The following is a 24,552-nucleotide window of genomic DNA, read 5'->3' on the forward strand; positions in this document are numbered from 1 at the left end:
ATTGTCCTGGCCAGGTTGAGCCAGTAACAAAACCAGGCAGCTGTTGGGACAGTGTGTTGGCAGCCCCTTGTGTGACAGTCTTGGCCTTGCCTGGGACCTCAGGACAGCAAAAAGTAAATAATTGTTCATCGTGGCTTAATGAGTGCCTCCTGTCCATGAGAGGCCCAAGGGTTTGGTTTGCCCTCATCATCAGACAGGTGCTGTACAGAGGGTCTGGGGCAGTGAAGGACTCAGGTGGGTCTTGGACATCTTGCAAGGACAATTCTGCTTCTTGTAGGGCTCTGAGGGTGCTGCTGGGCAGGACACCAGGGTTGGGAAGGTGCTGATTGTGCTCCCAGAGGAGGTGCTGGGGCAGGATATCTCCTGGGGGTTTCCTAAAGCCAGAGTCTGTTGCAAGGTCCTTCTTTTCCTCCTTCCTGAGTACTGCTTGTTGTACTGGGGAGGGTGACACCCCCCCACAGCCCTACGGCCCCACAGCTCCAGGCTGGCCTGGCCCTGCCCCAGCCTGATGTGTTCCCACGACCCCAGTTTGCCCAGCATGTTCTGTGAGGGGCAGTGGGACAGCTCTGCCTTTTGTTTTTCCTTCCCTTTGTCTGTCAGTGTTGCAGGTTTCCTCTGCTCTGCCTCATTTTTGGGTGGAAATACAGCTTCCCTCCAAGCTGCTGCAAGGGACCATCCTCCTGCTTGCCTGCTGTCCTATGCAGGCCGACTCACAGCCCTTCCTGCCTGGATTTTGCACAGTTTCACCTCTTTCAGATGAATAAAGACTCGACATTATACGCACTAGACGAGCGAGGGACATTAAGAATGAACTGGAACATAACTGCAAAATACAGCATGTCCAATCCAATTTTTCCTAGCAAATGAAATGGATCTGGTGGAAAATAAATACAGAACTTCCAGGAGCAGCGTCCTTGAAGAGCATTTGAGGGGGATGAAGAGATTTGAATGGATCAACCCTCTATACCTCTTCATATCCCTCCTCCCACCCTTAAATGCCATCTTTAACAGAAATAAATTAGAATAAACGATCAGCCCATGCCTCCTAAAGACAGGTGGCAGGGTAATATTAAAAGAAATGAATAAAAATTCATTTAATGAGCATTGTTAATTAAACCTGGAAATCAAAGAGGTCTGAGTTGTGGGAATTCAGAGGAAAAATGAAAATGAAGGGAGCTGTAGCTCGGGGCGGGAAGAGTGGAATTAAATTAACTGCAGTGTGGGGCTGTGTTTGCTGATGTCGATCACACAGCACGGCGTGCTACAGCTGGGGGTGAAGGGTTTGCGCTCCGCTCCACGTAAAACACGCGCTGCCAATGCAAAGTCCCGCCCTGCGGGTGGCACGGTGAGCCCGCGGGGACCCGCGGTGACACGGCACCCCAGAGCCCGGCCACGGCGCCCGTGGGCCGCGGGGAGCTGTGACCGTGTGCCCGGTGCCGCGAGTGTGTGCCGGGCCGTGAGCGGCCGAGGCTGTGCGTGTGCCCGTGGGGATGGGCAGCGCCGCTCCGCCGTGGGACCGGCGTGGCCGTGATATCGGGGAGGGGGGGGATGGCATTGGGGTCACTCAGTGCCGCTGGCGGGGCCTTCCCGTGTGCCCGGCTCGCCCCGCTGGTGTCCGGTGCCCGGCGCCGCGCTCAGAGACCCGGTGGTGCGGGCCCGCCTCGTCCTGCCCCGGAGGGAGGGCTCAGACAGAGAGTGAGGGAGGGATGGGGAGGCGGAGGGAGGGACGGAGAGGCGGAGGGAGGGATGGAGGAGGGCGGAGAGGAAGGCACGCTGCCCGTCGGTGCTCCCCGTTTTCCCCTGGCTCTGTTGCAGCCGGCGCCCGTCCTCCCGTCCATCTCTCCGGACAGGGATCCAGACCCGGAGCATCCCCAGACAATTCTCGCTGTCCCCAGTCCGGGATGCAGCTCCCCGCTCCCCGTCGGGGAGGAGGGTGAAACGCCCCGGGAGGAGCCCTGAGCTCTCCCGGTAGGACCGGCCCCGGGCCCCGCTCCCGCCGCGCTCCCGGGAGGTCGCAGCTGCCGCCGGGGCCCTCGCAGCGCTCCCGGAGGGGCCCCGCACCCGGCTCGGGCTAATAAAGTCAAACCGTAGAGCATCGCCGCGGCCCCGCAGCCCGCCCGCGCTCTTGGGCTCTCCCGACCCTCGGGGCTCGCTCCCCGGTGCGGCCGGGGCGCTCCGCTGCAGGATTCTCAGGCCCGGGGCAGGGGACCCGGGGTGGCACCGCGGGGAGGGTGTGCTGGACCGGGGACAGGGGACCGGGGCCGCCCGACGGCGCGGGGGTAGCACCAGCCACGCTCCCAGGGGGCGGCGGGTGCCCCTCGCCCCTCGCCCCCCGCCCCGGCCGCCTCCCGCCGCCGTCCCGCCGCGCCCGCTGTCGGGAGCCGTCGGGGCCCCGCGGGAGCGGGCGGCGCGCCCCCGTCCCCGCGCTCTGACGCGCGCTCCCGGGGCGGCGGGCGCGCCCCCGCCGCTATAACTGGCGTGCATGGAGTCGGGGCCGGCGCAGAGGAGCGGGCGGGCGATGGGAGACGCCGCTCCGGCGGGATAGAGGGGCGGAGACGGGGGCACCCCCGGGGCCCGGCCCGCCCGGGGCTTGCCGCGGGCCCGCACCGATGCTTGTGCACAGCTACCCGGGCATGGTGAGTGCGGGACGAGCACGAGTGGGGCGGGACGGGACGGGACGGGGGTCGGGGACTGGGGCCGGGGGTCCGTGCCCGCCTCACCGCCGCTGTTTTCGCCGCCGCAGGACCGAGCCGAGGGGCTGCCCGGGGCGCCGGCCGGGGCGCGCCTGCCGCAGCTGCCCTCGCTCAACCAGGCGCCCTATGGCTCGGCGCCGCCGCTCTGCCACACGCCCGCCGCCGACTTCCAGCCGCCCTACTTCCCCCCGCCGTACCCGCAGCCGCCGTTGCCCTACCCGCAGGGCCAGGAGCCCGCTTACCCTCACCTGGCGGACCCGTACGCGGCGCTCAGCCCTCTGCACCAGCACCAGCAGCCGGCCTGGCCCCCGCAGCGCGGCCGGCAGGACGAGCCGGGGCTGCTCTCGCAGACCCACCGCGCCCTGGGGCTCGACCCTCGCCGCGAGTACCCCGCCGTGCCCCGCCTGCTCCACGGGCTGCCCGACGGCGGCCACGGCCTCGCCGACGGCCCGCTGGGCCTCCACGGCCTCGGCCACCACGGCCTCGAGGACATCCAGGTACGGGGGAGCGGCGGGAGCACCGGGAGGGTGCCCGGGGTGGGTTGGTTGCCCGGGGACGGGGCCAGATCCCTCTGACTGTGCGACCGGGGATTCCAGGCCGGGACAAGTCGGGCCCCACGGCGTTCGTACCCCCGGGCAAGCAGAAACACCGGGCCGGGGATTCCCTTTACTGGGGCTCGCTCGTGCCCTCAGAATTCCCTCTGGCCGGGGGCAGCGGGGGGATCGGGCCGTCCCCGCGCCGCGGGCAGTCGGTGCCCGGAGCCGGCTGACGGCTCTTCCTTCCCTGGTACTTTCAGGCCGTGGACGACGGCGGGATGAACCTGCTCGATCAGTCCGTGATCAAGAAAGGTAAGAAGAGCGCGGCGGCTCAGCGGAAAGCGGCACCGGACCGGGCCCCGCTCCTGCCCTCGGGTCTCCCCGCGTTCGCCCTCCCGCGGGGCTGCCCCCGCCCGTCGGGAAGGGCTGGCTGCTGTCCCCGGCGAGTCTAAAACGAAAGCGGCGGGTCCCGGCGGGCCAGCGCGCCCACCCGCCCCCGGCCCGCTGCTCTCCCTCGGGCGGTACCGCGGCCGCCGCTCCTTCCCGGTACCGAAGGGCCCGGACGGGCGGACCCTGTTGTCGGCGAGCCCCGGGGCCCACCCCGCCGGCGGCCGCGTACGGTTTGCGTGGAAAGCCCGGGGATGCCCCGGCGACGCTCGGCGGCAGCTCCCGGTGCTCCCGGTCCCGCCGTCCCCCGTCGGAGTCCCGCGGCCGGCGCCGGGGGAGGCAGCGAGGGCCGCGAACCGCTTCACACCGCCCCGGACCGCGGCGGACCGGGCTCGTTCGGCGGGACCGGTACCGAGGGGAAGGACGTGTTTAACGGAGACGAAAAGTAGCGCGGCTTTAGGGCCGGTGCTGCCTGTCCCGCATCCCCACCTCGGCAAAACCCGGGTCTGCGGAGACCCCCTCAGCCGCTCCAGAACCGAGGCTTCGCTCCGGGACCGGAGGGGAGGAGCAGCCTTTCCCTCCGGGCCGGCGCGGGGATCGGGGCTGCGGGCAGAGGTCCCGCTCGACCCCCGAGATCTCCCGCGTCCGGTTCTGCCCCGCACCCTGACCAGTCCCCCACATCCCAAGGAAGCGGTGGGTAAAACAGCTCAACTCCCTAAAATATTTCTGTGCTAAATTTTCCGCCGGGCCGTTGCGAGAGCGATGAGAGGGGCGTCCAGTGCGGTGCTCGGGGCAATCCCTACTATGGAATATTCCAGCACTGCTCTTGGCTTCTCCCCGCGATTTTTTACAGAAATATGTGCATGAGAAGGATGCGTTTAACCAGAACGGCACCGCAGCCACAGGGACGGCTCGGTAACGTGGGCCGGTGGGTGCTACAGCCCCGCAGTCCCGGTGCTGGTCCGGGCCGTAGCCGATCCCCGTAACTGCATGAAAAACCTCCCGATCGTGCGGTTCTTCCCCAGCTGCCGCCGGTCGTTTCGGGGGGAGCGAAATCCCCTTTCCCTAGAAAAGGCTGTTCTAGGAACGCGCGGCTGCCAGCGGGACATTAATGACCCGCATTAATTGAGCTTTAATCAGAACGCTGGAGAGGCGTTTCATTAAACATTCGGGAGTGAGGAGTGGTTGCAAGAAGCTGAGGGGTGCGTGAGCCGGCACCGACCTTACCCTCCGCGGCTTGGGCAGGGCAGGAGCGCCCCGGAACGCTGGGGAAATATCCCGCAGTGGGAATGTTTGTCTGGAAGTTCGGTTGGAGTTATAGTGGTTCAGTGAGAATTTCCCCCTCCTTTTTCCAAAAGCGCCATTACTTAGAATTTTTTGTCTCTTATGGGGAGGATTTGTGGTTGTTTAGTGCCTGGTTTTTTTTTTTTTGCCCTTTGAGATTCTCTTGTGCTCTAGTCTTGGAAAGAAAAAAGCAAAAAAAAAGGGAAAAAAAATTTAAAATATCTCTGGCTGAAGGCAGGAATGGTGCAAAAAAAGCTCGACCGCAGCCCCTGTGCTCACGGACACTTGTTCTTCCACACCCGTTCTTGTTTGGGTATTTTAAATTTTTTGTAATATTAATATATATTTTCCCTCCCTGTTTTTGCCTTCTTTTTTATTATTTTAATTTTTTCAATTATTATTCCTGTGTTTGGAGTGCGGAGCTCTGAGTTTGCTGGAGAAATCGATAAATCCAAAGGCAAGAGCGTGTTTGTGGGGGGATTTGGGCAGCTCCAGTGGAAGCGGCGGGACGGAGCCACCGGGGCTCTGTCCCATCACCCACCCCTGTCAGGGATCGGGAGAACGGGGTCCGGAGCCCATGGCCGCGCTCCTCTTCCCCTGCCCCTGCAAGCTCCCAAACGGGCGAGTTCAGCTCTAAAGAAATCGGAGGAATTATGGAAGCTGCAGCCGGGAATCCCGGATCAAACGCCTCTGCCCTCCGCACAGCCCGGGGAATAAATTCCTTTATATTCGGCTTTATTTAATTTTTTTTTAGTATGTATAAAATGTGGCTCTGTCAGCTTTGAGCTGTGTTCTGGAGCCCAGCGGGGCCAGAGCCGAGTCCGGGCCCCCGCGGGTGAATGACACCCCAGGAAAAATAAAATTAAATTAAAGCCATCTGAGGCAGCTCCCGGCGGGTCCCGGGCAGAAAGAGCCGGAGGGAGCGGCTGTGCAGCCGGGCTCGAGGACCCCCTCTCTGAAGGGAGCGAGGTTAAACCTAAAAAGCTCGGGTTTGTCCTAAATCGCACCGAGATCCCAAATACCGATTAATCCAAGAATTCCTGACGGAATGGCCGTCGGACAGAAACCTGATAGAAACCTTTGCGTGTGGAAACAGATTTATCTCGCCTAATTAGTTACCCAGATACTATTGTCCTGGTTCAACAAAATATTAATCACCTGCCCTAAATCCCCAAACCTCCCTTTTAACTCCCGTCCTTGGAGTCGCGTTTAGTGCTCAGTCAGAAAGAGCGCGGAACGGGAGGGAAGAGCCCGCAGCCCCGCGCTGTCCCCGCAGCCTGTCCCCTCCCGTATCCCGGGATTTCGGGGCCATCCCTGTGCCAGGGGGGTCACTGCCGATGTCCCCCCGCCCGGCGGGGCTGCGCTGCCCAGCGTGGGGAAGATGCTGCCCGGAGCCTCGGAGCGCTGTGTGGGAGCATCCCTGACTGCGTGTCTGTTTTCCCTCCTTTTCCTTCTCAAATAAACTTCCAGCCGTTAATATAATTCCAGGCATTTTGTGGGTATCTCGGAGACGCGGTGCATCGCCACCCTCTCCTCTCCAGCCCGCAGCGCTCCGGCCCCTTGGCTGCAGGAAACTCCGAATGAAACAAGTGGAGAGGAAAAGCGGGGATTCACCCCAAAAAGGGCTCGAGGACCATCCCGGGACCCCCATCCCGCATCCCGGCGGTGTTTGCGCGGTGCCCGCATCGCGGCGGGGGCAGCCCAGGGAGGCAGATCCCGGCTGGAAATAGGAGTTCAAATACCCATTTCCACCGCTGCCCTCGGGACTGGTTCTGGTTCGTTATCGCCGTGGTGATCCCTAGGGCTGGAGGCGCCGGGTGATGAAGGGCACGGAGAAATCCCCGGTGAAGGGCTCCGGTTTGGTTGTGGGGTGCGGTGTGTGAGCTGGGATTTCACTTGGAGCAGGGAGAGATGTGGTAGCTCTGAAAAACGGAGGATGAGTTTTTCCCCCGTGCTGTCGTGACAAATGGGGTGATAGATTTCGTTTGGGAATTAAATGGATAAAATCTTGGATAGGGCAGCAGAGCGCTTATGAATATCTTGTACCCCCATTTGTTCATTCTCCCTTTTTTCCCAGCAGTATTTCAGAAATTGTTTTCTTTGCCTTTCTTTTGTTGTTGTTTTGTTTGTGGTTGGGTTTATTATTATTATTATTATTATTATTACTTTCCCTTCCAAGCATTTATATAAGACCAGGAAATATTAGGCTGGGAAACATTAAAATTAGCTCTGAAAAAGTTTAGCTGGGGCTCTGGCTGCTTTAGTCTACAGCAGCTCAGGAATTTTCTGCTCCACTCACCTGCTGCCCTGATGTTTAGCTGCCCAGGTCAGCTACCGAGGTCTGGCTGTGAGACCCCGAGACATAAAACTGGGGACTTAGCAAGTCCCAAGCTCCTGGTGCAGGGTGCGACCTTCTGGTTATGAAATCAAGCATTTAGGTCGTTGTGCTCAGTAGCAAAAAATCCTGCAGCTTGGTTGTAAAATAAGGAGGGGTTTTATTGCTTTCACATCCTTTTGGGATCAGCAGAAAGCTTCTGGGAGAGCCTTTTTATTATAAAGAAAAATACAAATCTCTTTCCCTGGCACCTGGGGACATGCTGGGGTGCTGGAGCAGCCCTGGGTCCTGCTGGAGGTGGGCAGGAGAGAGCTGGGGCCCTGTGGCAGCAGGAGCAGGGTGAGCCACAGGGGCTGGTGCACCCGCTTGAGGGCACAAGTTTTGGCTGTGGCATTTTACAACCTGGAGTAGAGACAGAGCAGGGTGTGACCAGCGTGGGCTCACACTGGCACCCAGGCACGCACAGCCCGCGTCCCCAACTCCGTGCTGGGGCAGTGGGACCTGCTCCTGCCACTGTGCCTTGTGTTTGTGGATCTGGTGCTGCCACCGTCCCTCGTTTCTGTGGATCTGGTCCTGGCTGCTGCCGCCCTCCCTCATGTTTGTGACTTGTTCCAGTTCCCATCCGAGGCTCTCGAGCCGCTCCGAGGGGCAGCGCTAGCGTTTCTGCTCAGGAATGTGGACCTGTTTGGCTGGATACTGGACGGGCAGATGGAAAGCTGTGCCTCAGAGCCCACAGTCAGGAATATTGCAAGAAGTAGCTGTCACTACTAAGGAATGCAGCAGAGGAGGGAGATTAAGACTGAGATCCTTAGATCCACTCGCCACCGCACGCGAGCTCCAGGTTTTGAAGCTTCTCAGCTTCTTCTCAGGCTGGTGGGACTGAGGCACTGGCATGAAGGCAGCAGTGCCATTTCTCCTTTGTTTTGGCGCAAGGAGGAATTGAGCTGTAAGAAATGTAAGAAGCCAGATGTGGCAGGGGAAAAAAAAAATCCTGAAAGAATGGTAGATTAGATAAACATCATTTCCTGTGACGAGCAAGGTAGTAAATTAGGTCATCCTGTAAAACACCTGGGGCTGTGAAGACACAGCTTTTATAGGACTGTCCAGGGCCGTGGGTGGAGGTACTTGGCTTCCAGTCAGCTGCAGGGTGCTGGGCTCGCTGGGGAGCCCTCCCAGCTCTCTGCAGCCTCATCTGCGGCGGCAGTTTGCCTGAGTAGGAAAAGGGGCTCACCCGGGACAAGCCGGGTCTTGACTGGAAGTTTTGCTGCCTTAGTGCTGTTCATGAATGCTTTAAAGTTTCGACAAGCCCTCGCACACACCGGGAGATAGAGCAGCGTTCCTCCAAACACAGTCACACCTCCCGAGCCCGCTGCTTCTCCCTCGCGCGCTCACGGTGCGCGGCAGGAGCACCTACTAATCAAACAGAGAAACTTAAAAGAAAGTTTTTACTCTGAACTGCGTCCAGATCACCATTCCTCCATTAAAATTATATTTTTAATGTCCTATAATTGCACCAGGATAAGCCCAGGTGTGTGTTCATGTGAGATAACACGCGCGGGTACTGGTGAAGGCGCTGGGCTTTGTCTCAACCTCCCCAGTGCCTCCCAGGCATGTGTTATCTCCAAGTTTCATGTACCTTGTCATGACTTACTGTTTAATTAGATGTTCCTAAATGAATTTTTTTCTTTGTTTGAAATAAAGAGCAACTCTTAAAGGGTAGGTTCAGGAAAGCCAGCTTGGGTTGTTTTTTGGCGTGCGGCTGGAGCCAAAGCAGCAGCGCCTCTGCTCTGGGAGGAGAACCTCAGGTGAGACTTCTCCATGGACAGCACCCAGTGAGCAGCACAGACATGTTGGGCTTGCTCTGGAGCACCTTTCCCTTCATTTTGGGGGTTATTAGGTATTTTTGCAGTTTGGTGGCCACTGTCACATCACTACCCTGGCTCCCACAGGGGCTACTTCATGCACAGGTGGACAGGCAGCAGGACAGCCTTGGCCAGGTGACACCTGTGGTGTTTGTCCCTGCAAAGGGAGTGGTGCCAAGATCTTAATTTGTGTGACAGCACAGGTACCTGCCTCACTGGGGTCCATCAGGACACACACCCAGGGCAGCACAGACACAGGTAAGACCCATTGAGACCCATGGATGTCACTCCAGACCAGGGTCACACTAAACCTGCAGCAGAGCAGAGGCAAACACAGACTATTCCTCCCAGTTTAATAATATTCCAAGATAGATGATCTCAGAAAAAAAATGTTTGCAATCTCTCTTAATTATTTGAAGCCTAAATGAGGTTCTCTGAAGTCCTAGACTAGCACTCTAACCACTAAACCATCCCACCCTTTCCTGTGTGATCCAGGGAATTACTCACTCTTGCTGTCCTTCCATTTGTTTGTTTACTTTAATTCTTAATGGAGGAACTAATTAGCAAACCTGGATGTGATGCTTGGAGCTCCTGCGTGCTCAGCTCTCATCTCCCTGGCCTGTCCCCAACCCAGCTCTGTTGTGCCTGGGAATTGCCTTCCCTTTGGTTGTGGTTTGGGGTGAAAGGGCAGAGAATGGGAGTGAGAGGGAATTGCTAGAAAAGAGGTGCCCATTGCAATTAAACAACCCCAAAACACAGATTGGCAGGAGCTTGGGGCTTGGAGCAGGACAAGGGAAGCTGGGAGCAGGTTCACCTTCGTGGCTTAAAAATCCATCTCAGTGTCTGCGGTGCGTGCTTGGGATTCCAGCCGGGCTGAGTCTCCCCACCCTCTATCTCAGGCATTTATCTGGCATCAGTCACCAGAGTGCGAGGCGCCAGGGAGAGAGGGATTGGGTCAGGCCCTGCTCCCTCCGGACTGGTCAGACAGGTCCCAGGGAGCAAGTGGTGTCCCCAGGGCTCCCTGCGAGCCCCAAAGTGGCCACATGTGTGGGAGAAAGCAGAGCCACCATCCCAGGGCTGGAGAGGTGCAAGCAGAGGTTCTGACCGAGGGTGCTTCGGGAGGTTTCCAGCACAAGATCCCAGTTAGCAAGAGATGGGGTGGCCACTGAAAAACCATCATCAGAGGGTTTGTCTCAGCATTACACTGGTGTCAGCAACTCAGGGCATCCGAGCAAGGAAAAGGAAAAGCCTTTTTTGCTGTGGCAGTGGGTGAGCAGTGCCTGTCCCCAGAGCAATCCCTGGACAAGCCGGCAGCTCCAAGAGATGCTGAACCGAGAGATTCACGTTGCTGTGGTCAGACCCAGACTGAAACCCCGACAGCTCGGCGGGCTGGCAGCGAGCTCAGTACGAAGGGAAGAATTTTTTCTATTATTATTCACGTCTAATCTTTGCTGGATGGTCTCTTGCCCTTCAACAACGTGAATAGATTGAACAAATTGACAGGAACATCACAGTGGCTTCCACGGGATCGGCCACCGCTCACCGCGATGTCACAGCTTTGTTCTCCCCTTTAGATTATGGAGATCCCAGCCACAGCAATTCAGGTGCATCTATAGGGAATACAGGGGAAATCTCCCCTGAATGTTTTTGTGAAGTGGAGTAAACTGTTTAAACACATAAAGATCTCATAGACTGGGTGCCAAAGTGTTTGTGCTGCTTAAGGAGTGAATTTGGGGTGGTTGATGCTGCAGGCTGAGTTATGGAGTGTGTGGGGCTGGGAGCACTTGCTGCAGCACAGCCAGGGGTGACATTGGATGGGGAACTTCCCTTGGTGTCAGCATGGAGCAGTGGGGCTTAAATCCTCTGGCTCTCCAGCCTCCCTGTTTCTAAACCTGTTTGGTTTTTGCTGTGAAACATGAATTCTAAACGGGCAGAATTTGACTGAATTTTAAATAACTATTCAGTAATTGAGCTGAAATTGAAACGGTTGATTCTCTAATGTAGATATGGAAGGGCATAGCTGCAGATTCAGAAAAAGTAATTTAGAATCAAGGGGGAGGGAAATAATGTGAATTACCAGACTAAACTGACTTCTCCAATGAAGTCACTGCATCGGAGCGGCTTCCAACCAACAGTGCAGGAAATATCTCCAAACACTTTGTCACTCAAAAGCAGAACCCAAATAATTTTCATTCATTCACTTTAAATGTTCAGACCCCTTAGTTTTACTATTTAGGGGGACATTTTAATCATTGATGTTTGGTGCCTTCCAGTGAAGAGTTTCTGCAGTTACTGCTCAGACTGTGACATCAGGGTTCCCCAGACAGCAGAATCCACTCCACGAAATGAAGCATGGAAAGGAAACATGTGGGAACTCACCACAAATTAATTGTGCGCAGTTTCCAAAAAACTGACAAACTATTCTGAACAGCAGCATATTTGAGGTCGAGTCATTTCTAAATGGTGAAGCAGAAAATGCATTAGCTGAAATTATCAATTGCAAAGCACTTTCTAGCCCCCTTCCCAAGTCCTGCAGGAGCACAGGGGGCTGAGTAAATTTTAATATTATATCAGCTGGCCATTCCTATCATGATGTACTTAGCAGGGACCATTCTTAACCAAGCCATTGTACCCATGGATTTGGGGGAGTCTGAACCTTCCTGCTCTGTAGATCCATCCCAGAGCTCCCCAGGAGACACCTGCAGTGACACATGGCTGGGATTTCGCTGGGTCAAACAGAGGTACAGAATGAAAAATGGAATTAATATCACATGGCAACTTCATATTTCTTTCCCAACCTGATGAATGGATTTGCATGGGAAACAAAATGTTAAATATGGGGGTTTTGCATAGGCATGGGACCTTTCCTGATCAGCTTTCTCATGGGAATAGATTGAGGCTGTATCCCTGCCCTCCTCTGAGGGTCCGGGATTCATTTCCCTATCAGAGCTCAGCGATCTCGAAAACCCACAGATAAAACGAAGATTCTTTCCATCCTTCCATTTGAAAAGGCCGATGATGGTGGTTCCTAGAGAGGCTCTTTGACAGGGGACTTGGTTCGGGTTGTGCATTCGAGATAAAGAGAATACCTGTATAATCCCCTCTGGGAAGAGAGGATAATTACAGAGTGTGTGTTTGAAATACAGCTGATGGCTCTGACCTCCTTCCCTGGACCATCAATAAATACCTCTCTGCTGAAACACCAGGAAATTGGTGCAGCTGAACTCTGCAGCACCTCCTCCCTGAAAAAGGGCTTTTAGAGGGATGGCAGGAGCAGCTGCCCTGGCTCACACCCACATCCAGATATTTTTTTATATATGTATCTCCATCTTTTAATTTACATCAGAGACATTCAAACGAAGGTTAGATGAGCTCGCTGACAGCTCTTCGCGGAAGACAACAGCAATCCCTCCCCTCTCTGCAGCACTTCCATCAGGGGCTGCACACAAACATCCATCAGCCTGGGCCCGGAGCGGGTCAGAGCAGCGGGACCCCCGGCCAGGGAACAACCCGGGGCTTTGGGGCTGTCACCGCTGCACCTGCAGAGCCGTGGAACCAAAACCTCGGCACCTGCGGCAGGTTTGGAGGGCGCAGGTGTGCGGGGCACGGCTCAGCTCTGCCCCGCAGCGATGCCCGAGGCGGCCGAGCCGGCCGGGGCACGGCCCTGGAGAGGGACGGGGGGCTCAGAGGCTTTGGTGGGGGGCTGGAGACAGAGCTGTTGTGCCTGAAGATGAGCGATTGCTTTGTCCCAGGTTGTCTCCTAAGGCGATTCACTGCTACCTCTTTAAAATGCAGCCTCTACAGTAGCACACTCCCACTTTTAAAGGGATGTCGCAATAAAAGCTCCGATATTCAGGGATTCCGCCTTTCCGAGGAAGAGAATTTACCTGCAGTGTATCTGGACAGAGAAGAAAACAGACTTGTAAGACGGGCAGCGATTTGCATGTTCCCTCTGGACCTGTTTTTCCCCTTACAGCACCCCGAGCTCCAGCTGGAAATGGAACAGAACAAATAACACCGCGATAAGCAACTCAATTCCCAAGTACCACAATTTTTCCTGCTTACAGATAATTTTGCAAGCAAGCAGTGCATTTCTCCTATGGAAACGAGTCTGTACTTCGTATTTTTCTCTTTTTGTAGGCAAAATTTCCTTTCCCTTAAACCCAAAAATCGATGGTTTGCTGCCAGCCCTGAGCACGGACCCCGGCTCCTGCAGCTCCGGCAATCCCAGCACGGAAGACTGAGCCGGGCTGCAGCTGCACCTTTTTCACCGAATATTTACATTTCAAAGTGCCCATTTCCAGGAATCACAATGGTAATTTCACCCACAAACTTTGGTGAACAAATATGAGGAAGGAGAAGGAATGCAGGAGCTGAGGGATGGAGCATCCTCAGCCCGGACCGTGCGGGAGAGGGAGGATGAGGAAGAGGAGGCGCAGGGCTGCGGATCGGCTCGTGCTGGATTTCACTGGGCAAAACCAGGAAATTCTCCAAGGTTTTCTAGGTAAAAGCCTTTGAAGAATGGGTTTGTTTTGCTCCTCCTTTTTACCTCTTAAACTTAAAAGCCAAAGGATCTACCTCTGCAAGCCAGAAGTGGCAGAAACTTTGCGCTTTCTCTTGGGACCCTTTGAAGGCATGATGCTCCTTATTCCATTCACTGGATTCATAGCTGAGCAATCCATCCAGCCTGTGTTTTTATCTTTCTCCCGGCTGTCTCCTGAAAACCCCTCAGGGAGACAAGGCTGTGACATCCCATCCCATGGGCTGCAGCATCGCTGGAGGTGTGGGACTCCTGTTCTTCATGGAATTGCCTTCCCACTGCCTGTCTGCTCCAAGGGGCATCATCACATCCCGTGCTCAGGGGCTGGACCAACTCCTCCTGGTGCATTCAACACCCAAGGCCTCCTCACCTGGAGAAATCTCCCACCAGAGATTACTCGGAAAGTTTTAATTGGGTATCATAACATCCCTCCCAGGTAGACATTATTATATTATTATCTGCAATTTGCTGCTGGAGACAGTCAAGCCCAAACTGGGATAGTGACTTGTCCTGTGTCATAACACAATTTCATTCTGGCTGTGCCAGATGCAAAGAGATAACCCCAGGCAGGCAGGGCGTTCTGCAGCTCGGGGAAGTCAAGGGATGAAACCCTTGGTGTTTTTGGACACCAGGACTTGTTGGAAATCACTCTCTGCATCAGGGTGTTTTGGGCCACAGCAAATGAAGTTCTGAAGGTTCATCATCTGACTCAACACAAAAGGCTCCTCTGATGGGAGATCACAGACCTTGAGGTTCACAGGGAGGATGGAGTCATGGGTACCTGCTCCAAGCACAGGGGCAAGTGACTCACTGGGAGTTTGGGTCTCTCCAGCACTGCTCACACACACCTGGAATAGAACAGATTGCAAATGGCACCTGCCCTGTGAAGTTCCAGGCTGCAGTGAGAGGCTGAGTCTGATGGAAAAGCTCCCTGTGAGGTGTACAGAAGAAATGAGGATCATTTCCCTCCCCACACTCGGCAAGATTCTGCTGTGTGCTTGTTACTGCCGTGCTGCCCTTCTCCAAATCCCACAGCACCAGGAGCCAAGATGATGGGGTGACAAACAGCTCGATTTCACTGCTTCCTACAGAAAATCCAGAGCCATGAAAACAGAGGCTGTACGTAACCAGCCTGCAGCACAGCACTTCCCAACACTTGCGCGACAGCTGAACCTGGATTGCTTAGAAAGGCACCCCCACATGGAATTGCACACACACACATCATGCCCATGTTCCTGAGCTCTGGTAAATCATTTAACTTGCTCTCTGCCTCAGTTTTCCCCCAGCTGCACTAAGGAGCTGCCTTGAGTCAGGAGTGAGTCAGTGGCTTGGGTGGCTGGAGCTGCACCAGCACTGGGCTGAGGATCAGCAATGTGTGAAGCCCTTTGAGGTCTGCCAGCATAACCTTATTCCAAAATCTGTTTTTCCTTTCAGATCTGACCCCTCTGACCTGTGCCAGTGCTTACCTGTGTCCAGCCCACCTGCAGCATTCCCAGGGCAGGTTAAAATGCTTCACAGGGGCTTCAGTTTTTGAAATCTGCAGCCAAGCTCACCTGAATTTGCTGATTTAGAAGTAGCAGGATTAATCTGAATAAAAAACACTTCCAGGGGAAAAACCCTCTCAGAAATGCCAGGCAGCTTAAGAAAAGGAGGAGGACAGAGTAGAACAATCAACAATCAATAAATAATAAGTGATAAATAATAAGAACAGATAACAAAGAGGACCTTGCATTCCCCATGAGTGCTCTGAGCAGTTTTTAAAGGTCTGAGGTCTCCTTCTTCCCCTTTCTTTGGCTGAATCAACCCAAACTCCCACTTGTGCCCAGCCATTTATAGCTTCCTGGGGTGGGCTGGGGTGACCCAGGGGTGCCCCATCCCGCTCACCAGGCAGGGCTGGAGCTGTTGTTGTTTGGGCACCACCATCCAACCCTTCCTCATCAGCCTTTGCAGCGTGTTGGTCTTTCACTGTGTGCACGAGCATCTCTGGGATCTGTTTCTGGGTTTCCATGGGCAGGAGTGGGACCTGAGCCTGCCCAAGCTCCTGCCAGGGGGACGAGGGAGGGAGAGCCAGGTCACTGTGGGAGAGGTGATGTCCTACCTGCCAAAACCAGGTGTCTCCTATGGCTGATCCCACAGGAGGGATGACGAGTGCAGTGACACGATGTGATATTTCCATCCCGCACGGGCGGCTCTCCGGTCCTTGCTGTGCCTGGCTGCTCCTTCTCTGGGGCTCTGCAATTCCCCGCTCACATCGGGGCTGTTCAGTGCCTCAAAGCTCACCGGGCAGACCCTGTCTCTGCCCCGAGGGGTCTCTCCTGTGCCCCGAGGGGTCTCTCCTCTGCACCGGAGCCGGGATGAGCCCTCGGCAGGAGGCTGTGGGAGCAGCTCGGGGGTCGGCGCCGGGGCGCGGGGCTGCTGGCCCGCACCTCTCTCATGCTTCCTTCTTGTCTGCAGGCTGGCTCAGGTGCTCCGATCACCTGCTGCTTGCGGGAGCGGGAAAGCAGCAACTGAAGATCGAGGGGGACTTTTGGTTTACTCAGATGACAAGAGACAATTTTGGTTCCCCAAAAGCCAAGGAAACAAAGCTGTCAGGCTTTAATGGTAGCTTGTCTCCCTCCTGCAGCATGTTTATGGGCAAACAAGCTGCAGATCAGACCAGGCAAACAGCAGCAGGTGAGGCTCAATAACAATAATTCGTGATTAATGGCGAATGTGGCTTTGTTTATTCTTGTTGTATTGAGGCAATGCTGTCCAATGGATGAAGCACTGCTGCAGGACTCCGGGGCCCGGCTCAGCTCCCAGCACTGCTGCCTGTCCATGCCTCCCTCACGTCCCCCGTGAGGGCACAAGCTCTATGTGACACAGCCACCCTGTCCCCCACCTGCACGTGCCCAGAGTGATGGGGATGTGGCCTCGGCTGAGGCTTCGAGGCAGAAGAGCAATGCCAAAATCCACGCTCAGTGCTGGTGCCTGCCTGGTTTGCTTGTGGCACAGAGCTGGGCTGACCCAGCTGTGCTGGGCTTCACCCTTCCCAGCAGTCAGCTCCAGGGCACAGCTTCCCAGGGCTTTGTTTCTGACAGTAGCATCATTCCTAAAACCTCCAGTACGTGTTTCCCAAGTGTTGTGTCTCCATGCTGCACATCAACATCCCCTGTGCCTCCCTGTCACTGCCTGGCAAACCCAGAGCTGCATCCCATCCTTCTCCATAGGCTCTGGTGTTAAGTCACACTGGTTCCAGCTGGGTTTTCCTCCTCCCCAGATGCTGTGTCCCATGGATGTGTGGTGAGGCACGAGCCCTCTCCCTCTCCCTGCATGGCTCTGCTGTCCCTCGGGTGTGCAGATCCCTGGCCACGCATGCAGCTTGAGTGCAGCCACGGCATGATCACAGGCATGCACGGATGGACCCAAATATAATCCAGGTTACAGAGTGGATCAGTTACACACAGCTCTTCACACCACACTACAAGCAACACCTGCTCCCCAGGGGAGTCTGGTTTGGGGGTGACCCTTTCTGCAGCAGAACCCCATCGCTGGGACCCTGCAGGGCCTCCCAGCTCAGCAGCACTGCACGGATATTTGCAAACCACGCTCTGACTTTTGATTTTAAGGGATCCCCTGGAGACTGACCTAACCTGTTCTGGGACTGCGGAAGAAAGCTTTGAAGTTGCTCCTTCCTGGAAATAGTTCTGGTTTCCTACGTCTCAGGGGGATGTTCCTGTGTTTGTTCTGCCCCAGACCAGCCTCAGTCATGGCAAACGCTGACTGCAGCTGCCAACTCCAGCAGGGCACTGGTGCATCTCGCCCTTTGCTCCGTGACTTTGTGCAAGTTTTGTGCTGGGAGGAAACTCCATTTCCCTCAGCTCCTTCCCATTCATCCTTTAGCCTTAAAACATGAGTCATTTTTATGTAGCATGTGCTGATTTTTATTGCCATGCTAGCGAGTCGTCGAGCTGGATTTACAATATGCCGATTGTAAGCGCCCCCTCATAGGTCCAGTCCATGAACCCTCCCTGGTTAATCCTGGGGCTGCTGTTTCATTTTGGCCATATGTATTTCCTTTATAAACCATGGCAGTCACTTCTGCATTACTTGCAGAAACCATCTGACAGTGGAACAGTCATTGCTGAGGAAGCACAAAGAATGCCAGGCCTGAAATGATCTTTGGATTCTTTCAAAACCTGCTTTTTTTTCCCCCTGAGTTAAATTGGTTATTAATTTTAGAGCATAAACCCAAAGAGATTTGGCACAAGTTTCACCCACAGTTTTAACTCACAAACCTTTATTGCATCTAGGAATGTTTCTTATGGGATGACAAATGGGAAAACCAAGCCCCTTTGCCCTGGTGTGATGCCATAGGCCCAATGAGATGCTGCAGTTACCAGTGCCTGCCTAACCTTGTGTTAATTGACTTTTTCCCATTAAGCAAAGGGAAGTTTGTGCTGGATTAATTGAGTTTGATCTTCTCAAGCTTCCTTTAAGCCAGGGATGATGAAAGTTTAGGGCTGTGGCTATTTGTGGGGTGAATCCTAGAGCTGAAGGCAAAGAAACTCTCTCCCCTGGTTCCTGTGGGCAAATAATGGAAGCAGAGCTCTCGGCCAGCCCAGCAGCTCCTGGGTTTGGGGCAGGGAATGGAGGTGGTTGATCCTGCTGGGATGCAGTGTGTGCTGGCACAGAGCTGGGCTGCAGCTGCAATCCCTGCAGAGGATTGGCATCCTGGCCAGTGGGACCAGCCACGTTTTGCCTGGCCACCCACCTCCATGGAGCGCCCAGAGGGGACAGGGAGGGCAGCTGGCCACAGGTCAGCCACACTGAGGACAATGCTCAGGAGACCAGCCCAAACCTTGGCTTTAATTACAGCTGGGCTGGGAGGTGTGGGAACGCAGGGCAGCGTCCAGGCTTCTTCCTTTCCTTTAACCTTTATTTAGTTTAGTTTCATCACCCCACCTCGCTTCTCTCACTGAGGAAAATAAGGAACTAATGAGACATGCCAGCTGCCGTGCTGCTGTCTGGGAGGGGCTGGAGAGCTGCCTGGAGAGCCTGGGTCTCTCAGCCATGGTCTCCTCTTCTCTCCCTCTCCCTTGTCTCCAGTGCCCATCCCCTCGAAGGCCAACGGCACCACCATCTCCACGCTGTCCATGAACAAGGACGGCCTCATTGGAGGGGTCACCAATCCCAACGAGGTTTTCTGCTCCGTGCCCGGCCGCCTGTCTCTCCTCAGCTCCACCTCCAAGTACAAGGTGACGGTCGGGGAGGTGCAGAGGAGGCTCTCACCCCCCGAGTGTCTCAACGCCTCTCTGCTCGGCGGGGTCCTCCGCAGGTAAGCTGCCCCAAGGTCTGTGTTCAGCACCAGCTCTTGCCTCAGATAAAGAGCTGAGAAATTCTGGTGTGTGGTACATCAAGGAATAGTATCCTTATTGCTTTTTTTCTTTCCTTTCAAACCTCAAAATTTAAACTAGGATTATGGTTGTTTTAACGTGAATTACGTGGAAATTTATTTTTCCTCTTGGTTTTCTCTTTTTCAGAGCCAAGTCAAAAAATGGAGGTCGGTGTTTAAGGGAAAGATTAGAGAAAATTGGGCTAAATCTACCTGCAGGGAGGCGCAAAGCTGCCAACGTCACCCTGCTCACATCCCTCGTGGAAGGTAAGGGTCCCTGCCTGCTCCCATGGAGGGTGGAGTGCCAAAGCTTCCATCCCCTTAATTTCCAGCTTTCCACAAACCAGAACACTTAAAATATGGAGTGCTCACCACAGAATGAGCACGGCAATGTCCCTGTGTAAGCCTCCACACCGATTCATGAATGTGTCCTTTTAAATGAGCAGATTCTTGGGAAGGCAGCAGGCACAACATGAATGAAACCAAGACAGCAAACGTCCCAGAAAATGTCCAAGCACATTTGCCCTGCCTGTGGTAGGAGGTTGGAACTGCATGATCTTTAATGTCTCTTCCAACCCAAACCATTCTAGTCTATGTTTCCATGTCTGTTTTCCAAAACTCAGCCATTTCTGTTGGATCAGATGTGGCCCACGGAAAAGGGCTCCTCATGGGGCCAAGCAGGACTGAGAGCATCCTTCTGGCTTGAACTCAGGGTATCCCTCATTTCTTTGAGCTGTTTTTAACAGTGGGGTCACAGAGACCAAACACAAAAAAAGCCTGAATAAAGCTGCCAAGAATTTCCCAGCTCCTCTGCAGCCCCGTGTGCCCACCTACGGCACAGCTCAGGTGCTTCCAACCACGCCCAAGCTCAGGTCCAGGTCACGTCACCTGTAAAAAGGAAATGCCCCACATCCAAGTCCTTCCCTCCTCCAGGAAATGAGAGGGACACCAAGGAGATGTCAAACTGCTCTGAGGTTTTGCAGGTGGAGCTCAGGTGTGGAGCAGCCATCCTCAGAGCTATGGAAAAGCCATGTCTGAGCCCTGCCCAGACATGTCAGGTGCCCCTGCCTAACTCGGTCACTTCCTCCCCTCCTACTTCTGTCCACCATGGAAATGATGATGCTGCCTCTGCATCCTGGGAGAAAAGCGCACGGGGATGCAAACAAATGGAATGACAGCTCTGCCTCCCTCTGAGCTCAGGAATCCATTGTGTCCCTGCCCAGCTCGGTGCAGGCAGCTGCCTTCGGATCCTGAATAGAAAATCATCTCCATTGTCACCTGCAAATAAAATGACCCGCTTCATTAGGCCGAGGTTGTTACCCAGGGCAGTTGGGTTGTGCTGAATGAAAGGCTGATTTCCATGAAAAGAAAAGAAAGAAAAGAATGAAGGAAAGAAAGGAAGGAAGAAATGTTCAGATTCATTTCAAGCGGCTGCTGATGTTTTGGTTCCTGCTTCCCAGCTCATAGTAAATAGAAGTGGTGCCGTGTGTGTTTGATGGATGTAATTTCCTCCTGCTTGTAAGCATGATGGAACCAGGGGATGTTTCACCCAGAGGAAGGTGCTGCTGCACTGCCATCACCCAGCACACACAAACTGGCTTGTTCCCCTCTGCCCCAAACACACTCTTCCCTGATCATTTGCTGTCTTGGCTTAATTTGTTTTCTCCCCTCTGCCTTCCATTTAAAAGAGTCAATGGATGGGGTTTTGAGTGCTAATGAAATATTTTTTCTTACACTGACCCACAGCCACTCATAGAGATGGGGAGGATGTTCCTGGAGAACCCGGGGAGCACCAGGTAGAAACAGCTCCCCTGGGAGTCCTCACCACTTACACCAAGCACTCGGCCTGTCTTGGGCAAGTGCTCCATGAGAGCACCTCCAGCTCGGACCTAGGGGAGCAGCAGGGCTCTATTTCTACTCCAGAAACACCTCTAAGCTCTTGGGAGGAGGTTTGCCCACAGCCAGGCGCTTGCTGCCCACCATGGCCCTCTGTGCACTCTCCTGCAGCCTCCCCTCCTCAAGATCTGGCTCAATGTGTCTTTAACACTAAAGCCAGAGTGACCTGTTCCTCCTGGTACCTCTCTAATCCAGCGTCCGAATTGCCTTTAAAAAACATTAAAATGTGCAGCCACTCACACACTCATGGAAGAAAATCCTGGCTCCAGCCCTGGCTCTGAAGTGAGGTCACTCAGATCTTTTTTATCATCCCAGTATCAGTTTTTCAGCAGTTATTCCTTTCTGACTGTTTTTTTTAAACACACAAGCAACTGCAATTTTGATTCTTTAGGTTTACCTTATTTGCTCTTTCTCTGGAGGAGGAGATGAAGTGGAAAGTGCTGTTGTTGTGTGGGGAGCAGAGACACTTCCCTGTAACAGGGCTCCACAGACTGAGCTCGGGGAGCTGGGCAGGCTGGGATGGGATCTGGGTTAATGCTTTAGGATGGATGGCCTAATACATGTGAGCAGCAGGGGGGCAAGGCAAATTAGCTCTGCCTGCCCGACCGGGATTTCGGGTGTTGGGCATGATCAATTGCCATCAGCTCTGATTATTTCCACGGGGACGCCTGGAGATGGATCAATTCCGTCAATGGGTGGGCATTTCCACGGGGTGATGGATACGCTGCCTGCACGTCCAGCCCGAGGGGCTTGTGGGGGATGTAACCCCCTTCCCCCTGCCTCTTCCTCCTCCCTCTTCCTCCTGCCCTTTCCTTCTGCCCCTTCCTCCTGCCCTGCCTCGTCCAGCAGTCACAGGGCTGAGGTCGCTCTGTGACCCTCCAGTTTCCCTTTCAATCTCTTCTGAGTTTGGAGAGGCCAAGCAGGGAATTTGGGAAGAGCAGGGAAAGATGCAGCAGGGGATGTCCCCAAGTAAGAAATGCCTCGGCTGTTCTTCCTTTAGCAGCAGCTGCACAGAGTCACTCCTCACCCCGCTCCAAGGCCAGCACTGTCTCGATGCTCTTGTAAAACATAGCAAAGGATGGACACAGCTGCTGTTTAGAGCTGGCACTGGCTTATTTGGCCTACACAGACTAATTTACAGATGAGAATAAGAAACTCAGTGGTGTTTCTGCAGCAAGAGATGAAGGTGGGGAGAGCTCTTGGGTGGCCACTGAGACAGGGAAGGGCCCCAGTCCCACCAGAACTGAGCCCCAACAGCGAGATGGCTGAAGCTTTACAGGAGTTCCCAGTTCCCAGTTCCCAGTTCCCAATTCCCAGTCCCACTGGTGCTGGCGCAGTGCTGATGTCCCTCTGTCCTGCTCTCAGGTGAAGCCATTCACCTGGCTCGGGATTTCGGCTACGTCTGCGAAACCGAGTTCCCAGCCAAGGCAGCGGCAGAGTACCTGTGCCGGCAGCACTCCGACCCCACGGAGCTCCACACCAGGAAAAACATGCTGCTGGCTACCAAGTGAGTACAGAGGGCAGGGAGCCGCTGGTGCACTGGGGATCTGCAGCCTGGCAGGGCAGAATTAGCCCCCAAACTTTGCTTTTCTGTGGGGAAGAGATGGGCGCAGGATTATGCCCCAAACTTTGCTTTTCTGTGGGGAAGAGATGGGCTCAGCGTTAGCTCCCAAACTTTGCTCTTCTGTGGGGAAGGAAGGTGTCCAGCAAGGGGGACAGCCTGCATGGATTGAAGGGTTTGTTCCTGCATGGGAGAGGGTAACCCAGCCCTGGAGAGCATTTTGGTACTGCCTCATGTGCCCTTTCAAAGCTCTGGCTCCAGTTCTGCACTCAGGAGCTTTCCCCAGGCTGGAGCCAAAAACTCCCAATAGGGAGGTGGCTGTTGAGGCAGAGAGCAGGAAAAGAACCCCAAAATACATCCAGAGAAGTTGTGGGTGCCCCACACCTGAAAGCATTTAATGCTAGGTTGGATGAAGTTCTGAGCAGCCTGGTGCCCACGCCTGAGGGGCTGGAACTGGATGATCTTTTAGGTCCCTTCCAACCCAAACTGTTCTGTGATCCTGTGACTGTGTCCTGCAGCTCTCCACGTGCATTATAGTGACCAAACCTCTCTCTTTCAGGCAAATTTGCAAGGAGTTTGCAGACCTGATAGCCCAGGATCGCTCTCCGCTGGGGAACAGCCGCCCCTCGCTGATCCTGGAGCCCGGCGTGCAGAGCTGTTTGACTCATTTCAGCCTCATCACCCACGGCTTCGGCGGCCCGGCCATCTGCGCTGCCCTCACCGCCTTCCAGAACTACCTGGTGGAGTCCCTCAAGGGGCTGGATAAAATATTCATGAACAGCACGGGCAACGGGCACACGGCCGGGGACTCCAAAGCGTCAGACAAAGAGGTGAAGCATCGGAAATAACAAAATAACAGCGCTGCCTCCCCCGGGGGGAGCTTCCCCCGGCACCAGCGGTGGCTCCAGGGGGAGAAGGTGACCCAGAGCACTGTTTTCTGAACTGCTGAGTTTGGACGTCATAAAGCAAACAAAGAAAAGCCAGGAAAAAAAACCAAGAAGATTTAAAGAATTTCAGAAGAAAGCAGTGCTAATGAACGTAGTGAGAGTGAGAGAAGCCAGGCTGATGGCTTTGGGGTTTTGCCTTTTTTTTTTTTTTTTTTTTGTAACGTGGATGCAGGAAGACAAGTCATGTGCAATTTGATTTTATTTTGCTTTTTATAAAAACCCATAGCGAAATCCTGGAATTTTGTTCCAAGTGAAAAACTGAGAGGAAAGAGCAAAAGCCTCATCAGTGCAAGACCCAGAGCAGGAGCAGCCGTGGGCAGGGGAATGGAGCCCTGGCTCTACCTGGATTTATCTGCTGGTTTTGAGGCAAACACCCAGGAAACTTCCCCATTTCCCCACGCACAGCCCAGCCCCGACGCCAGGCCAAGGAAAGCTGCTGGCAGAACTGCTGTGGATTTAAAGCAGGTCCAGGCTTTGTTTACAGCTTCAAACTGAGACTCACTGTGGATTTTCCTGTGGGCTGAGGAGCCCCAAAGCCACGGCACGAGGGAGGAACAACCACAGAGCCAACGGGTCCCAGGGCAGGACCGAGGGGAGTGCCCCTGACTGCTGCCCTCCTGGCTGGGAATAAGGCAGGTGAAGTTAAACCCAGGACTAAATAAAACTCCACAACCCACAGCTAACAGCACACAAGTTTCTAAATTTAGTAAAAATAATAATAATGATAAACAAAGCACAAGGAGCAGAACTTGAACCAGGCCAAACGGAACTCTTCTAAATCTGTATATATTTATTTATGTGTAATTAAAATCTGAAAGTTTTAAAATGTCCAGTGCAAGTTATTTATATCAAATTGAGTTGGATTTTTTGTTTTGCCTTTTTTTTTTTGTTGTTTTGATTGTTTGTTTGTTTTGGGTTGGGTTTTTTTTTCGTTTGAAAGATGAAAATCTTTGGATTTTCTGCCATTAGAAATGGGAATGAAGTTTTGGATCCACCAAACTGTAGCATGGACAAGCTAGGCTGTGATGATGATGACTCTAGAAGTTCTGCAGGATTTTGTACTTGCTGTTGTTTCTCTTAATGCTGCAATAGATGTACAACACCCACACTACCATGTCATTCTCATTCTCTTAATAA

The 24,552-nt window shown here is 54.4% G+C and overlaps 1 protein-coding gene across 2 annotated transcripts; it reads left to right on the forward strand.

Moving 5' to 3' along the window:
- Nucleotides 1-2,515: 2,515 nt before the first annotated feature.
- TFAP2E (transcription factor AP-2 epsilon) lies at nt 2,516-24,552 on the forward strand. 2 transcript variants are annotated; one of them, XM_030964414.1, is made up of 8 exons: nt 2,516-2,636; nt 2,744-3,190; nt 3,490-3,541; nt 16,092-16,310; nt 18,726-18,954; nt 19,160-19,278; nt 22,273-22,414; nt 23,028-24,552. In XM_030964414.1, exons 1-8 carry the CDS (start codon nt 2,610-2,612, stop codon nt 23,314-23,316), a joined length of 1,524 nt encoding a protein of 507 aa, XP_030820274.1. In that variant the 5' UTR covers nt 2,516-2,609; the 3' UTR covers nt 23,317-24,552. The 2 variants fall into 2 exon arrangements, with proteins under 2 accessions (XP_030820274.1, XP_030820275.1); XM_030964415.1 differs by lacking the exon at nt 16,092-16,310.

The sequence above is a fragment of the Camarhynchus parvulus genome, chromosome 23 (genome assembly GCF_901933205.1).
Source record: "Camarhynchus parvulus chromosome 23, STF_HiC, whole genome shotgun sequence".
In the NCBI taxonomy this organism is placed as follows: Eukaryota; Metazoa; Chordata; class Aves; order Passeriformes; family Thraupidae; genus Camarhynchus; species Camarhynchus parvulus.